This window comes from Ischnura elegans, chromosome 5, assembly GCF_921293095.1.
Source record: "Ischnura elegans chromosome 5, ioIscEleg1.1, whole genome shotgun sequence".
Lineage (NCBI taxonomy): Eukaryota > Metazoa > Arthropoda > Insecta > Odonata > Coenagrionidae > Ischnura > Ischnura elegans.
The window spans coordinates 99,859,290-99,875,510 of NC_060250.1; the positions used below are offsets into that span (position 1 = coordinate 99,859,290).

A 16,221-nucleotide genomic window follows, 5' to 3' on the forward strand; every position below is an offset into this window, starting at 1 on the left:
GCGATGGAACCACACAAAACGTGAGAGATCGGGTGTACGTATACATATACCTTCTAATATGTACAATTCCCATACCCGTGGTGAACACGCATTTTCTTCGCGAATTTTCACAATAAGAATTATTCCACTCATAAGGATGAGAACTTTTCGCACGGGCGAAATACTATAAGAGCATAATACCTGCCGAATTCAAGTTTACCTCATGAAACCACTTTCAGATACGAGAGGGGTGTCAGCAAATCTTCCACTCTGCTCCTAACTATATCAGCCGAAATGTTAAAACCATCGATTGGAAATTTTTCACCATACAAATTTATTAATTTATTGTATAATTTAAATTATAAAAATTCCATGAACGACAAAATTTTAATATCTCACAACGATGTGAAAGTACGCTATTCACTACAGAATTGCAAATTGAAGAACTGGAACGTCAATAACTTAATACATTCATCACCCGAATTAAAAGTATCAAAAATAAACAGCCGATATGGATGGACAACCCGTCTAAAACCTGACCGCAACCAGTAAAGTATGTAGAAGTAGAAGTCATTTTTACTCCCTATATCTGATGTCACAAGAGGCACATTAAGTTCAACAACGAAGTCAATTAATATTGCCAGACAGGAAATCATACAAGAGCGCCGATGGCCTAATGTTCGCCAAAAATGGTAAGGGAAAAAAACTAGGGGTCGCACGGCACGGACTCTGAAGCCAATCTAGCGACGGGACATTCGAAGTCCTCGCACTCAAATACCACGCCCCCGTGCCCCGCCTACATCTCGGTGGTCCTAAGAGCTTTGATGCTAATGCTCCCACAGGCCGTTCGAGTTATATGGAAACATTGCAATTCCATTATAATTTGTATCACATGTAAACCACCAGTGGCAGTCTCACACGAAACACCACACTAATTTTACTCTTCACATGGCCTGCCCTCATCCCCACAAATAATATCCCTCTCTAGCTCGACATAACTATCAGTGCATTTCATTCCATCCATGAACTCGGTTCTTTTCCACATGTTTACCCACTTATCCAATATCCTTCCCTCTATTAATGCTTTCAGGACCATATCACAAATCAGTATCCGCTCCATCTTCGCCCTTTGTCTCCTTATCTCCTCTTGGAAGTTTCCTCTCTTCACTCATCACGTCATGAGCTTTCTCGTTCCACACCCACCCCTTCAATTTCAAATTTCCCATTCTTCTCCACACCCACACCTCCAACTTCTCAAAATTATCCACGTCCGCTTACCTCTGCGTCCACGTTTCCGCCCCATGGAGTTCTATTCTCTTGATACGACTTTCGTTTGTGATTTCTTTACACTCTTACATATCGACTAGGTCAAAAACCTCTTCCAATTCATTATCGCTTTCTCTGACAACACCATTCTTTTCCTGATAGCCTCACGGAGCGACCGTTTTCCTCTACTATGCGGCCCAAATATTGAAATTTTGCCTCAATTAAAATACTTAAATCTAAGAAAGCAAACAGATATGATTAAGATATTATCCAACTAGCTAAAACTTCAGCTACATGATCATACAACGAAATAGCATCAAAAATTAAAGATCGCATAAGATGGGATGATTTCATTGGGTTCCTACCTGTGCCTGAAAGACATTTTCTAAAAAGTTATCTCATCGTACTCTTCACTAGTACATCGAAACTTCCATGATTTCACATACTGCACCACGAAATAATGGCAAAAATACTCCCAAATCCACGAATCCAAATGCTAACATGAATCCATGAATTGCAATTTTAAAATTTTAGGATAATATTCACTCTAGCTGTGTCGTGATAAGCAACTATTCAAAATATTAGGGATGATATAAAAAAAAGGAGGCATGATGGTATACAACTGCAGTCTTAATGCGTCTCAAGACCTCTGGAATCAAAAAGAATTACCTTTTCAATATGTACTTGGTACCGCAGTAATGGTAAGTGTCAATAAAGGATCAAAATCGCTCATTTCTTTGTTTACGTATCTCTAACACATGTGATTCTTTACATAAGAACTTTAAATACAACATTTAGACAAACAAGCAAGTACGATTCAGGTGGCCTTAGGAAAATTTTCGGAAAAATGGTAGCGCAGATGAATAAGAGAGGTTGATTTAATACACAATATTTTTCACTTCATAGCAAACATGATAAAATGATAGGCGTGAAAGCGAAACCTAGTTAGTAAAATCAAGAGCCGCTATCGAACACTATTTTTTCAATGACAAAAACGTATACTACGCGTTTTTGTTTCGAATCAAATATCGTTTTAACATATTACGAGACGCCGTGGGATAACTTACTATTAAATCACGCGTAAACTTAATCATTTATTTACTCACACAATAGCATTCATAAGGTAGAGCTCAATACAAAGCTCTTCAAACCACAGCAACACAAAGAAAGTCACCCAGTTACATGATAAAGGCGCTTCTTATCGCTAGGTGACTGACTCAATTCTCAGATAACGAAAGCCGGCGGGTGATAATAGGGTCGGGTGTCATAAGTAACAGACCTCTGCGAGAGAATCTGTCGAGAGACGCAAGTGCCTAAGGAAACAAATCCGATCACCTGTTCCGAGAGAAACATTCATGAAGTCACTCGAAAGTAATTTTTCGGTGAAATCAATTTATTCAGTTTCACTTCTAAAAGCAAACGATTCAACTGAATACGACGTAACTCACAGGAAAGCTTCCCATGAAAACAAGGATGCAAGCAAAAAGTCGACTAGCTCGTTACCTTCGCCAAGCAGCCTGTTGGCAGCGGATGGAGAGGGATCCAGGGGTATCCCCAGAAATGTAAACATGTACACACTAAATTTGAGTGAGCGACTGACTGTCATAAGCCCAAGAGAAAATGTAGCCTGGATTAAAATTTATAGCTTATTATACATCTTAAGGCATTAAATTTCCCGCGAAGGAAGAGATATGTGCAATACGTATTCCAATGAAAATTACCTTCTTTGCTACTACCACATAAAAGTCACTCGCCGAAAAATTAAGTTCAGTTAGCGGTGTCCAGTTTCAAAGTAGATATCTTAGTTTCTCCGAGAAGTGCGATACTATAAGCCAATTCAAGTATTTTTTCTGTTACTCACATAAAAAATGGCAATAAAATACGTGCGGAGTTTACAATTGTGTTTTATAAAGAAGACTAACTTCTACAAATTACCTCCTGAGGCGATTTCTTATATTATATATGATAATGCAATAGTCTGTATGTCTAGCGCAGCTTTTCAATGAGAATCGTTCGGAAATTATAGACAGATTTTGCTCTATTGCGGATTTTTACATGTTAAACATCTATGTTGGAAGCTATTTCTTAATACAAGTGCAAAACATGATGATCAACTAACAATCAGGAATATTCATGATCGCAGCTATGAATGCAAGCGAAGTAATGCGCTGGTAATTATATACGTTATGAGTTAAAATTTTCCAACTAGGTACATTTTCTGTAGTTTTTTAGGATTGACCAAAACGAAAAAAATCAGAAAAGGCAAATAAATAAAGGAGAGATCAACAGAACTGAAAACTTATAATTTACCATAAATTTTATCTAAATAATATTTTAATGGCTGGTTGTACTTGTGTAACCGTATAGTATTGTATGGGCCGTTATAGTAAACGTGAATATTATACAATTTCACCCTTAATTTGAGATTATTTGAAGTTATAGTAAACTATTATAGTTCAGATTAACGATTAATTCCATTGGTGTAATGAAAAATTAAATCCGATTTTCCGACTGATAAAAATATTTAATAGACATAACCAATTATTACTTTTATTTAGCCGGCCGTAATGGTACAATGGAAATTTTCGCACTTTACGATATGGCTCGTTAAGGTGATTATAAATGCAATGGTTACGTATATGGGTTCCACATTTGGTTGCCAACATAGTTCGCATGACTATGCTTCTGAGGGGATTCTTTCTCCTAGATGATCTCTATAGGCCACCCAATGCGTAGTCGACAAATCATAAAATACAGCAAGTTGCGCTCTACAACATAATAGATAGAAGACACGCCACTTAATTGAAAGATAATTTTTTTCCATAAAGTTAATTTTAAAAAATATAATTTTTTCACTATTTCCTAATACGAAAGCGGCTGTTTCGATTTTTTCTTCTTTGCTCGTTTTCCGCTTACTGCTTTTCTTCACTGAATTGAAACTCTCACCAAGTTACTAGAATCCTCTTCTGCATTGTGAAATATCATTGATAAATTGAGAAGAAATTTTTTATACGTAAGTAAATGAATAATTTTGTTAGGTAAAAAGTAGTCGCCTACTAACTGACGATTACTACGATTTAGGTTTTACATATGCCACTTATGAAATCGGGAGAAAACTATGAATTGATTTTGTTTTTTTTTATATCATAAATTTATCTCAATTCGGGACGCTCCCCGGGGCAGCACGTCAGAAAATGAGAATGGCAATTACAACACACATTATTTTTAGTAAATCCTTATTTTGATAGCACATTATCAAAATTTTCCCTGTAGTCAGCATCATACATTTGTTTTAAACTCTACCGATAAATGCGCATGGAATACAAGCTATAGCAACCTCTGCATTACGAAGTTACAAGATATATAATGCAATTGGAACAGAATTCATTTCTTGAGTAGGCACCTTAAGTTTCCGCTGTGGTAATTCTCGCTTTGGAAGGGGGCGTCACGAACAAAGACGGTGGATCTCGAAAAAGTTGCGTCGCCGAATACATAACGCAACCATAGAGTATTTATGCACGAAACCATACAAATAGATTTAACAGCAGTGTTGTCGCAGGCAATGTTGCTTGTATCTACCAATTATCGCCAAGCGTGGAAGTAGCTTAGTGGCACTGTGGAACGAAACAACGAGCGTCAAAATTCCTGGATGAATTCACCTGGAGACCACTAAGGTTAGTCATTCAAAAAATATCACAGCGTCAAAAAAAACTTACGGAGGTAAAACCACCGGATTTCCATAATAGGTCACCACTTCCAGGACTTACGAAATTTTTCTCTTAGCTTATTGAGTAAACAGGTAAAAAAAATACTCTAAAGGAGAAATAACAACATGAATAATCAGACGGTCATTTAAAATATTAAATCTTTTACGATCGAGTCAGCCTAGCGGGAAAGAAAACTGAAGGTCAAACCATGAAGTTCCGGGATGATATGTCGCGGCAGATATTGAGAAAATGAGATCTCATATTACGGCCAACAAACCTCAAACAAGCCAAACGGAACGATTTTGTGATTAGGTACACGAAGCAGGGCTGGAACTTGAAGTTTTGTCAGGGGGAGGGGGTAGAGATCATTCCTCCTCCCCTGACTCCCCCTCGCTCCCTCCCTCTCTAACCTGTAAAATATAATACATCCGTAAACTATTTTTTTAACGATGTGGTAGTTGAACTTACACACCGTATGTTTAATATTAAGGTTTATTAATATTATTACTTTGCTTTACAATTTTACAATTATTGTTAAATAATTTAATTAAATAGTTTTAATTAGATAATTAAATTAAATAGTTTTTTTTTACAATTCAAATGTTACCGCCCCCTGAAATCTGGCGCCAGGGGAACATGCCCCCTCCGCCCCGCCCTAGTTCCGGGCCTGACATGAAGCACACATGAGTAGGAGAAAACTAACAACTAAGCGACACGTCCTGTCGATTGTTTTACACCGCTTTAGGAAGAGTCTTCATCTAACGCAATCATCAGAATCAGATTCGCTGAGGATAACACAAAAATAGACAAAAATTTTAATACGGTTATCATTAAGTTCGTTTTGTTTTGTGTTTTACAGAGCCTCAATTATATAACTTCATAAAAATAAATAGAATATTACGTGCAGTAATTGTGGTACCACATATATTTTTTTAATCTCAAGTATTAGATTGTCGTTTGCCTGTCAGATCCTTGTACCCCCCAAAAAAAATCCTGGATTCGCCCTTGAACACAATCATAGATGATTTACGCGCGTGTTGGCTACATTCAATGAATATCCGTCTACAAACACACGAAATAAGGATTAGATGGAGGAACCCTTAACTAGTTAGTGGAATCAGGGGTTAAGAACGAAATTTTTGGGGAAACACTGCCCTACATGGTACAAACGACCATGGAAGTGACGGTGGCATGAGGAGAATGTGGGTGGGTAGAATCAGAACGGGGGTACGACGAGTCTTTTAATGCCACCAAAATAAAGTTATCACGAATATAAATGCATAAAAAATGAGAATTTTGGAGTGAAAGTAGTTGAAAAGCTGATTTATTTTGGTAAGATTCGCTGAGGATAACAAAAAATCATTAACAGAAAAAATATGTGGATACAATATACACAAAATATGGTAAAAGCTGTATGATGATTAAATGTAATATGTATAAATCACGTTGATTCCATAGGGAATAGAAGCTCATGGCGTTTACTAATAATTGAAGGGGAACCAAAGAAAAACAAGATTATATGGTCATTAAGCTGAAAGAGAAGAGTAGAAGTGGAGGTAAGAGTAGAATGTGGCTAAATACGATAAGAGCCTTCAGTCATGAAAAGAATAATAAAGCTTGATGCTAAGGGAAACGTTATACGATGCTGAAACGAGGGAATTAGATACGTGAGTGTGGAGGAAAATGGAGGAGCCACGGAGGGAAGAGAGAACTGACGAGGCGTGACAAAGTGAGGAAAAAGACTAAGTAGTCGGTGGGGAAATCCAAGAAGTCGTTTTGAGACTAAATAGTAGAACTTCCGACCAGCTAGAAGGAGCACCACATATTTAAGCAGATTTCTTCATGAATAAACCCAAAACAGATGCGTGATAAATGTCTACTTCTTCGATTTATTTGCACTACCGAAAATCCACAGGGTTGGCATCTATCTATGACTGCATCCTAATGCATCTAGATAAATCTCGGGCTTGCGGTAAGCAGCCCACCGCTCTACCGCAACTATTACTCTACCCACTCCACCAAACCGACCGATATCCACAGTGACATCGAATTCACTCCGGCACACACAGATTTAAATGAATACCGTTAGGGCGTCCCAAGGCAGACTGGCTTAGTATCCTCTCTCGCGTGAATTAAGGTGAAGTGAGGGGTGCTAACGGTGCTTCCAGGTAAGAATGGAAAATATGAGGACTTCACTGAAGGAAGTTACGACGGATAAGTAGCGAACAGCGAGATCCAAGGTTTGAGAATAGACGCACATTCCACCACATCGTTGCACCGTCGAATCTCTAATTCCACGCATTCCAGACCTTGGAACTAATGATACAGAAATTTTTTTTTTCGTAAGCTCGCAAATGAGAAATGAGACGGTTGTTCCACATATTTATTTCTAATCATTACCGCTAATAATAAATTCCATTTAGATTCGTTAAAAACGAAGCAGTCACAAAAAATTCAGAATGGTGAAAAAAATATTTTTTCGTTGCTAGAAAAGCCTGACGCAACTAGCCAGAGGAATCAAAACCCATGAAATGAATTTCTTCCCTTCCCAAAGTAAATTTATATGTAACGCATACGGGAGCATATGTGAAGAATACTTCATCTTCCTTGAAATTCATTCTTAGAATTGAAGTCTGCGCTCCGAGCCTAATTTTTCATCGTGAAACTAGACATCAATCAGGGAGACTGGAAATGCATGATATAGTATAACTGTCAACTCTGGACATAGTGGGTGTACACTCTTCTTAGTTTGATGAGGTAGCGCACCCACCGCAGCTATTAAGTATGAAGGCAATGCTCAATATAAGTTAAAATGAAAAATTAAGACTACTCTGCAAAAATCGATAAATATATATTGAAAAAAGCTTCTACATATCAAAACGACAAAGCAATATAGGGTTCTCACGGACAAAAACCAGAGTCTAGGTTTGATAGGCGACGGCCGTACTCAACCCGGAATAATCAAAAATGAATTTTCAACATTCCGGATTGGTAAGTCTGATCCTTGGGCAAGGAATAGTGCATTACTGTGAACAGTGGCAGATCCAGAGAGGAGCTGTAGCCTTCCCCCTTTGGGTATCCAATTTACACTAGATAAAATAGAAATTTTGACGGACCCCCACTACTGCTGTGAGGCTACCCCCCAAGACCCTGCACCTAGCCTCCCCTTGTCCCTATCCTGCATCCGGGGCTGATCTATGAGTGAGGTTTCTGTTGCGCCTGGTGTTATTTGACAATTGGAAGATTAAAAGGAGAGGCTTTTTACTACGGAGATTCACAAAGGCGCTAGCTGGATTTGAACGCAATACCAAAGGAGTTGCCAGGGTCCACACAACACTACTGCAATGGAAGGGGACAAATTCAAGTGTAAAGCCATGTCAAGCAGATGTGGAATGAAAGAACATCCGTTTCAGGGGACTGCCGTTCCCCCGTCCTCATTGGCCACTTAAATTCCAAATTAGCAAGGCTCTCTACAAAAATGACCACCACGCTGCCAAAAGTAAAAATTAAAACGAAAGAAAATTTTCAGCCCTACATCCCCCGTTATACAAAAAGTCATACGTGACGGCAGCGGGGTGAAAGCGATTCCATCACTCAAAAAATAACAGCATGAAGGGAAAAACTCGACTCAGAGAACGTCCTCATTGACAAGGTGTTGAAACAGGTTGTCTTCAAATCGCAGTAGAAAAGCCACAACAATATTAGCTCTAACGTCTAATGAAACTGAAGATAACACACATTACATTAACTTTTCCGTAAAGCCTCGCATAGGCAAATGTTAGGAGGCATTTTAGGTAATCACATGGCAAACTCCAACATTGTGATGAAGTTAGCAAGATTTAAATGTTACGCTAAAATGCTGATTCTGCCATCTATCGACGTAAACTGCATCATCATGACATAGCCATTTTTCAAGGCTATTAATCGCGAAATATGAAATGCTCATTGGATGCCCGCAATACGTACACCAGCTCCACCGCAAGTATATATACTTAAAATCAACCCTTTCAGTGGGATGCAAAGAAAACATCAACACTACGCATGGTAAGGAGAATGTTAATCCTTGAATTATGCTCCGGATTTTAATCGTCAAAAACTTAATCATTAAATAAGTCCGACAGCTATACACGACAAAACAAAAATAATACTAGGCAGAACGTGTATAAGACGTCTGTATTTAAACTCAATGTGACAATCGTGCAGCAAAGTACGGCCGTTAAGATTGTTGGGAAAAAACTGTGGGCCAAGGTAACACAAGTCAACCAAATGCATTGTTTGAGGTTCACAAGAAATTCAATACCACTAAGTATTTCGCCGGAATACAAAATGTGTACACATCGCTCACTACGTGAAATAAATACACCTACAATAAGATGAAAATGCTCGTAAATTGTCAGCAATTCTTCAGTAATAATAATGTAGTAATTCTTCATGTTGGAATGGCATGTCGGCATAGTTGGTTTAGCACGATTAATCCATGAAGACGGCAATGCAAGAAATAGAATACGATAGCAACACGAATGAATACAACGATAGGCAGACTATACTTATAGGAAGAGAAAGAAAATAAGATAAAAGCTCTATGCAACGAAAGCCTTTCATTTGCTGCGTTCGATTACCCGTAGCACTCCTCATCAAAAAATGTTAAATGATGTGCATCTACAGCTGACTGAGGTATGTAATTCGGTATATAACTACTGCTCATGAATTGCAGGACTTACCTGGTCATTTCATCTCCAAGAATGTCCACAACTGGTCCAGCTACAGAAGAAAATTTAAGTTAATTTATATGTTGATAAATAATACCAAATTTATATAGAAATGATTTTTAAGTCTAAGCGAGTTGGCACAACTATAAAATAACAGGACTGACACTCGTAAAATAAAGATATATAGCATAAGAATGGAAGTACACAACAGGCAGAAAGAAATTGTCATGCTGAGAGAAAATTATTGTAGCTCCAGAAATAACTCATACCTTTAATTTTCATCTTGAAAATGCCTCAAAGGAAACAATTTTATAATTAAAAACCGTACAAAAGATATGATTGCACAAAGAATAACTTTCAACCGACGCACTCAAAGCCTCAACTGCATTAGGCAACGCACAATTTTGCTCTAAGACAGCCAGCCGACCACCACGTACCAATAACGTTCACAATCGAACGAGTCGTTCGTTTGAATTTTTTTGAACGGGTCATTTTGTTGATCGCTATTCGCGTTTCAGTTGACTCCCTCATAACAATTCTTGCAAGTCTAACTTGTTTAACCGTAAAAAATGACAAAAAAATCTATACATCAATGGACTAATCATACGTATTAATTGGGATAGGACATACACAGATTGTTCTTATCAGCCTAGCTCCAAATACGGAAACATTAAACAAGAACTAGCTGACATTGAATGAACCGTTCATTGGGTGAAGAACGACCTATTTCACCATCGCTATTCACATTTCAATTGCCGCTTAGTTGAAATATCATTTAGTCCAGCAGAACTTGTCCAAATCAATTTTTTCCGTGCCCATTGCTTAAATGCATTATAACAGCACAGAAAATTATCCAGAACACTAATATTGATTTGTAACAATGACAATATATGTATTGGACTCATTTGCCAATTGAATGTAACCTGAAATTCTAAATATAATATTGAAAGCATATTTTTAATAGCATAGATTTAGGATCATTGGCTGAGATATTCCTCATCAATGCATGGCAAGTTTTTTTTCTCCTTTATATGTTAGAATTTCTTCTTAATCATAGTGCCACGAATGTAGGCTGATTCAACGGTAATTTCACCAGTTTCATTGGATAGGAAGGAATTGGAGTCTTTACTGTTGGCCTATGATTGTCTTAAAATCATAAATGCGAGTTAACAGCAATGTTCTCAGAAGCAGGTTTGCTTTTCAAGAGTTTTTTTTCTGTGACTAGAGAAAGATACTCCATGAAATGCAGCAAACATACTACCAAATGCAACAAAAAAATTAGAACTGGGTGAAGAAATGTTTGAGATTACTTTAACTATCACATAACCACCTAAGTACTCAACTTTGGCAAACTGTAAGAGCCAAATTTCAGTGGAGTAAAGAGTTTTTACTCGCATATCAAGGAGTGGTATTTAAGGAGTTATGTTAAAAAATGTGACTTCTAAGGTACCTCTTCATATGCCCCCCTCTTACAAAACATGGGTATGTATAACTTCCAATGGCCTAAATAGTAAAAATCCATTTAACCAAAGACATATTTAAAGTATTTAACCAACCATGCAAATCGAAAATTTACTGCTGAAATCAATACATTTCTCTTGATTCAATCCATTGATCATTTAACTAAATGTGAAATATACCTCATATCTCTCCCTTCATATTGTCTACTTCTAACCATTGAGGCTAAAATTCTGTCAATAACTGAATCTCATACCCAAACAAACATATCTAATGCTCCCACACACATGGGACCAAAAATCCTCCAGCAGTTTCTCTGCAGTAAAATTATGACTAGACGATTGAAACAAAATGCCTGCATGAAAGAAAAACAACGAAAATGGGCCAAATAAATACAAATTTTTAAACCTAACTACGGGTAATAATATGTCTAATCATTGTCTTAAAAGATGGTATGCCCAAGTAACTCCTTACAATAAAGAGGATTAGACGGTAAAGTGCACAATTATAAACAAAAATATTTCATTCAATAAACTTAAGAATGTATTATCACAACAACAATAAAAAATCTAATTTACATATTTATGCAACATAATTCTCCTTTCCTGTAGAGAATCTATTATCAGACAGAGGAGTTGTTTCAGACTGAATTTGGTATCTTAGCAAGCTTAATTTCATGCTAATTATACATTCTGTACCCTTCTCCATCGGTCCATTTGTATAACTGATAAGGAAATGGGCACACAGTGGATGCATATTGGCTGGTAGAGAAACTCCCACCATCCCTGTAAAATGAGTTTAGCTTAAAAGTGATGATATTCATGGCTTGGTGATATGCAACTGCAAGATAATTTTGCCTGAGGTAAGAAGAAAGAAGTCTTGGCCACAATCATTTGTACAGGTGACACTGAAGATGGTGTAACACTCCAGATGACACAACCACAGCCAAAATGAAACTTGTAATTAACACACACAAGTCAAATTTGTCACAAGAAAGGAGCACAGAGCTTATTTTTCCAACCATGCAATCATCAAAACACATTACTATTAAACAGTATTATACAAAGCAGTTCCACACAGCCGGGACCCGCCTGGCGTGCATGTGGGCAGCCGCAGAGGGTGTGTCCTCGATCCCAAGGCAGCAGCACTCGATGACTCATCCCCAGAGGACGCTGGTGATCGCCCAAGGCTAGACTTTCTTGGTGGCACAGCAGGGGGAGGAACTTTGCGTCCCTGTTCCCCCTCTGACAACACCCTCCGCCTAGGTGGGGGAGGGGAGGGACGGGGGAGCTCTTCAGGTAAAGGCGGTACCAGCCGCCGACGGCCCACTTCAAACCTATCCACCAGTGATCGTACTGAGAGATCCTCGGGGGAACATGTTGCCTCAGGGGATGAAGGCAAACTGCGTACCCTCTCATTATTTGACTGGGTGCCTCGGGGAACCTCTCCTTGACGTGCCTCAAACTCCTTCCTCAAGCTTCGAACCATACCAGCCTCAGAGCGCTCGTTGGACCCTCGAGTCGTGTCCGAGGGAGGGCGAGGGCAGGGCTCGTGGGTTGCAGCTGAATGTCGGGAGAGAGAACTAGGAGGAGGAGGATTGCGATGGGGGGATCGAGGTGCTTCGCTGATACGCCGAGGGTTCCTGGCCAGCAGGAGAGCTTGGAGGGCCAGGTGGGTGCCACCTCCCCTGGGATTGCTGAATGATGATGGAGCAGGGGATGAAGATTCACTAGAGGTCGACTGCTCACGGGGTGATGGGCAACGGGGCAGAGGTGGAGTGTCCGGGGGTTGAGGGGGTGCCAGCCTCGAGTCGACCTCCGGCCTCACCCTCTTTGCCCCTGCTGGGGCCTCACTTAGTGTCCAAACACTGCCATTCGTGGGGCCACCAACCTCTTCCAGCCTCTGTTTGGTGCGCTTAACAGTTCCTGGGTGCCATGGTATTGCCTCCCTATCATATGAAAAGGATGACCTAAGAACATTCTCCTCCCCCTTACGATTCTGAGTCCGTATATCACAAGAGCCCCAGGAACCATTTCTCGAGGGAGGGATAGGCCCTCGAACCCACCTTGCGTCGCCAGAGCCCCATGAACTCTGCCGTGAAGGAGTCTCACCATGGGCTTCGCCTTGGAAACCCAAGACAACAGCACTATCGAAAGAACTCCAAGAACCCTGCCGAGAGGGGCAGTCACCACCTATGCTTAAAACTTGTGTCTCAGAGCGACTTTGCTTCCGTTCCTCCCTATCGAAGACTTGGTCTAGTCTAGCAGAAAATGGATCATCACGTCGTGGTGGAGTACTAGTCTCACTCCGACATGACCAAGACACTTCACCACGAGAAATAATTTCACTGGGTAATGACCTAGAACTTTCGAGTTCCCCAGAGCCTTCTTTCCTGAGGGGCGAAGGACGAGGGCCACGAGTACTCGGCTGAGTTTCACTGACTGGTTGCTGCTGCTGATCCTCCCAATCTCTACACCCAATTCCCCCACTATCATTATTGCCCTCTTCAGGGGAGAGGGGGGGTTCAGGAACTGGTATTTTGGGGCATCCTTCACGTTCCCTGGCAGCTCGGCGAACAGCAGCTGCCACAGCATGCTTCCTTGCTTCCAGCTCAGTGACTCTTCTCCGGACAGAGGCAACACCCTCGGGTGGGTGAGGGGGTGAAGACTGAGAAGAACAGGGAAGGTGCACCACTTTGTTTTGAGAAACACTATACGCTTGTCCATTGTCACACGGCATGCGGACATTCAAATTGAGTCGAGAGTCATCCCGGCGTTCCCTTCTGACAGAAGATGAACTACTAGAAGTACTCAGCCGCTCCAGAGAGGCAGTCATTGGGACTGAAAAGAGATAAGACATGTTTTCATATAAAAAGGGAAAAGACTAGGCAAGAATTTCTAATTATAAGAGATATCAATATTTTTAAAAACTTAGAGAACAAAAAGTGAGGCTCAAATGGTAACCTTCACACAAGGTGCTCAAATGAAGTTAGTTTAGATCAAGTTGATTTTACAGGTTAAAAAAAAACTGCAATGCAAATGGAGTAAAAATTTAAAAAAGTGGGACATGCATGCAAAACTGAGTTATGCCTGATAAACATTTGTAGTAGCAGTGACTAAGGAAATGACATTACTACCCACTAATCCACACATCATCATCCCAATCATTTAGAGGGACCTCAATTTTCTCAATAGCCACATTACAGGAAATATCAAACATAACACAATTTAAACGAAGTATATACCTGAAAACAGATGTTAATAAAAACATATGAACCTAACACAGCAAACACAGTTCCTGAAAATGCCCACTCATGACAAGCATTTGGGTGAAAATAAAATGTTGACTTTTTTCTGTTTCCGACATATGTATATCCTTATTTCCTTGAAACATAAACTTATATAAAATAAAAGACAATATATTTTTCAAATTAAAACGTAACATTAGATGATGTTATAAATTACACTTAAAATTTTCTCAAAATGTAGCTGTTAAAAATTCAATACACCCATGTCTCGTATAGCGCAATTTCGATTAGCGCAATTTCGATATAGCGCAAAGTCGTTCCTCCAGGAAACATTGCAACGCAGTGTAGCCTAATCAAAAATCTTAAACGCTCTCGTGATAAAACGTGAACTTGCGCTAAGTACACACGAAATTTCTATCATTTTACGCATATTAATATTATTGCTTGCCTCAAATCTTCTTTTTTGTTTATATATTAATCGAAATCCATTGCTGTGCAATAGCCAAAAGTATTACTCGTCATTGGGTCCAGATAGCCGGCCTACCGAAGTAATTTATCTCGTCTCCTTAACAGAATGAGTTAATTTAGATCATTAATTAAGCGTGGGGCTAGTGGTGATTTCAATAGAGCCATGTGGAGCAAAAACCAAGAGAAAATGGCAAAAAATAGGAATGCGGGTAGAAAAATCGAGAACTTATCAAGAAAAACCATAAACCTTGAAGAGAAATTGATATGGGTCAATTGCTTTGAAAATGGAGAACGTCAAAGCGATATTGTGCGGAAGTTTAAACGCACGATGCCTTATTCTGAATAAAGACGAAGTTAAAACATCAGTGACCTCAGCCGCACCAACTTCAACCAAGTGGTCTACACATACGGAAAGTTCATAGTGAATCAGTACAAAAAGACGAGAGTGGTAATCGCTCCGAGACATTTAGTGAAAGCTCCGGTTGGTTCCAGAATTTAAACGGCAAGCAGGTATTTTCAGTGCGGCGATATCAGGTGAATCTGCAAGTGTTGATAGCGCAGTCACCGCAACATTTTCTGATGAACTCCAAGCTGTGATTGAAAGTGGCTCCTTTCCCCCTCAACTAGTTTTTAGTGTTGACGAGACGATATTCTTTGGGAAAAGAATGCATTTTCGTTCATTCATTTTCAGGGAAGAAAAACCTGGGTCAGGTTTCAAGGCATTTAAAGACTGTTTCACGTAGCTGCTAATGACTCGGAGGACTTCAAATTAAAATGATTTATCATTCTTAAACTCCGCTAGCTACGAAATGGCATTCAAAGTAGCATTTGCCTGTCATTTCAATGAGCGACAAAAGGGCCTGGGTGACACAATAGATGTTTTTAGACTGGTTTGAAAAATCGTCAACTGCCGGTAATGCATTACGAACCCCTGAGATAGCAGATGTTAGCCCACCCGCACGACAGGAGGGAATTTCAAAAGCACGTAAGAATTTTTTTTAACGTGAATAAAAGTCTTCAAATGCGTGCATACTATCTTTAAAGATGTTTTAAACTATAAACATTTATATAATTAATGTTTTCTAAGGCTATTTATGGGAATATATATGTTTTAGAGGAAATTCAATACCCAAGACCTATGCTACCAGGAACGCATCCCTATCTTCTCAATGTTAAAATGCTCTCGTATAACGCAAATTCGTATAGCGCAAAGACCCCAAGGAACGCATCCCTTGCGCTATACGAGACATGGGTGTATCTTCAATCAAAAACAGATTTATCAACTTTTAGATATGGATATATCATATATATTCCCTTTAATTACAAAAAAGTCCTCCTTAAAAAAAACTAAACACAGTTATGCTATCAATAATCTATGCAGAAAATA

General features: G+C 39.2%; 2 protein-coding genes across 2 annotated transcripts in view; both read right to left on the reverse strand.

Moving 5' to 3' along the window:
* LOC124159328 (isocitrate dehydrogenase [NADP] cytoplasmic) overlaps nucleotides 1-10,094 on the reverse strand; it is a 31,983-nt gene extending 21,889 nt beyond the window's left edge. Inside the window, exons 1-2 of the mRNA XM_046535071.1 lie at nucleotides 9,931-10,094; nucleotides 9,674-9,713 (exon numbers count right to left, since the gene is read on the reverse strand). Of these exons, the coding sequence (XP_046391027.1) occupies nucleotides 9,674-9,713; nucleotides 9,931-9,943 (53 nt within the window). The 5' untranslated portion in view covers nucleotides 9,944-10,094. The remainder of the gene's footprint in view (nucleotides 1-9,673; nucleotides 9,714-9,930) is intronic.
* Nucleotides 10,095-11,639: 1,545 nt separating this feature from the next.
* The window catches only part of LOC124159327 (protein phosphatase Slingshot), a 36,186-nt gene continuing 31,604 nt past the window's right edge, over nucleotides 11,640-16,221 (reverse strand). The window contains exon 11 of the mRNA XM_046535069.1: nucleotides 11,640-13,959. Within this exon, the coding sequence (XP_046391025.1) occupies nucleotides 12,167-13,959 (1,793 nt within the window). The 3' untranslated portion in view covers nucleotides 11,640-12,166. The remainder of the gene's footprint in view (nucleotides 13,960-16,221) is intronic.